This window comes from Chinchilla lanigera, unplaced genomic scaffold (assembly GCF_000276665.1).
Source record: "Chinchilla lanigera isolate Chin_1 unplaced genomic scaffold, ChiLan1.0 scaffold00145, whole genome shotgun sequence".
In the NCBI taxonomy this organism is placed as follows: domain Eukaryota; kingdom Metazoa; phylum Chordata; class Mammalia; order Rodentia; family Chinchillidae; genus Chinchilla; species Chinchilla lanigera.
The window spans coordinates 32,582-33,946 of record NW_004955546.1 but is presented as its reverse complement, the minus strand read 5'-3'; the positions used below and the strand labels follow the sequence as shown (position 1 = coordinate 33,946).

General features: G+C 42.4%; 1 protein-coding gene across 1 annotated transcript; it reads left to right on the top strand.

Annotated features, from left to right (window-relative positions):
- Positions 1-586: 586 nt before the first annotated feature.
- On the top strand, positions 587-1,360 carry LOC102022545 (speckle-type POZ protein A-like; the record flags this gene model as incomplete). The annotated part of the gene is made up of 1 exon (XM_005411814.1): positions 587-1,360. A coding segment is annotated over exon 1 (774 nt), but the record flags the coding sequence as incomplete, so codon positions are not given.
- Between the last annotated feature and the right edge of the window lie 5 nt (positions 1,361-1,365).

Sequence of the window (1,365 nt, the reverse complement as noted above, 5' to 3'; positions counted from 1 at the left end):
CTCTAATCCCAGCATTTTTGGAGGCTTAGGCAGGAGGACTGCAAGTTCCACCCCATCTTTGGAAGTCTAATGAGGTAATGAGACCATATGTAAAAAATAAAAAGTACTGGAGATATAAATCAGTGGGAAGGCCCCAGGTTCAATGACCAGTACCATCAATAAAACATCCACTGTCTTTACCCATCAGCAAAAAGGAGATTTTAAGAATTTTTTGGTCTTTTAGAACAGGTCTTGCTGTGTAGTTTCAACCGTGCTCAAACTCTTAGCAATCGTTCTGTCTCAGCTACCTCAGCGCTGGTATTACAGGCATGCACTAACACAATCAGAAAAAAGGAGACTTCGTAGGGGAGCTATTTCTTCCAATGATCCATAAACTACTCTAAAGTGTCTAAGATTCAGAAAGTCTTGAAAAATCTATTTCTAAATAATGATTTTTTAATCTACGTATTAGGCTCTTTGCCTCCTGACTGCCATACCATCTTGCTTGACTTGGAGTTGCTGACTGCAGTGAAGTTTCCACAAACTGGGGAAGAAGGAAATCCTTGCCCTGTGACTTGGATGACATTTTTTAACTTTTAGACTTCTGATGTCAAGAGTTTCAAGTACTCCACCACCAGAAGAAATGTCCAGCAAGCCCATAGCTGACAGCCAGTGCACTACAGGCATCAAAGTAGTGAAATTCAAACACCTGTGGACCATCAGAAACTTTACCCTTTGCCTAACAGGAATGGGTGAAGCCATGAAAAGTTCCGTCTTTGCATGTGGAACTAATGATCAACTGAAATGGTATTTACGATTATACCCAATGGGACACAATGAAGAAAACAAAGATTACCTTTCCCTGTACCTGTGTCTGGTCAGCTCACCAAATCATGAAGCACTAGCAAAATTTAATATTTACATTGTGAATGCCAAGGGAGAGAATACCAAAGTTATGGCAAATCAAGAAGTTTGTAGATTCATGGAAGGAGAAGGCTGGGGATTCATGAAATTTATCCGTAGAGATATGGTTTTGGATAAGGCCAATGGGCTTCTCCCTGATGACAAGCTTACCTTACTCTGTGAGGGGAAAGTGGAAGAAGATTCCACCAACATTTCCAGCCAGAACACCATGAATATGGTGAAGGCTCCTGAGTGCTGGTTGCCAGATGAGCTAGGAGGACTGTGGAAGCATTCCCGGCTCACAGACTGCTGCCTGTGTGTGTCTGGCCAGGAATTCCGGGCTCACAAAGCCATCTTAGCAGCGCGTTCTCCAGTGTTTTGTGCCATGTTTGAACATGACATGGAAGAGAGGAGAAAGAACCGAGTTGAAATCAGAGATATGGAACCCGACGTGTTTAAAGAAATGATGTCCTTCATTTACAC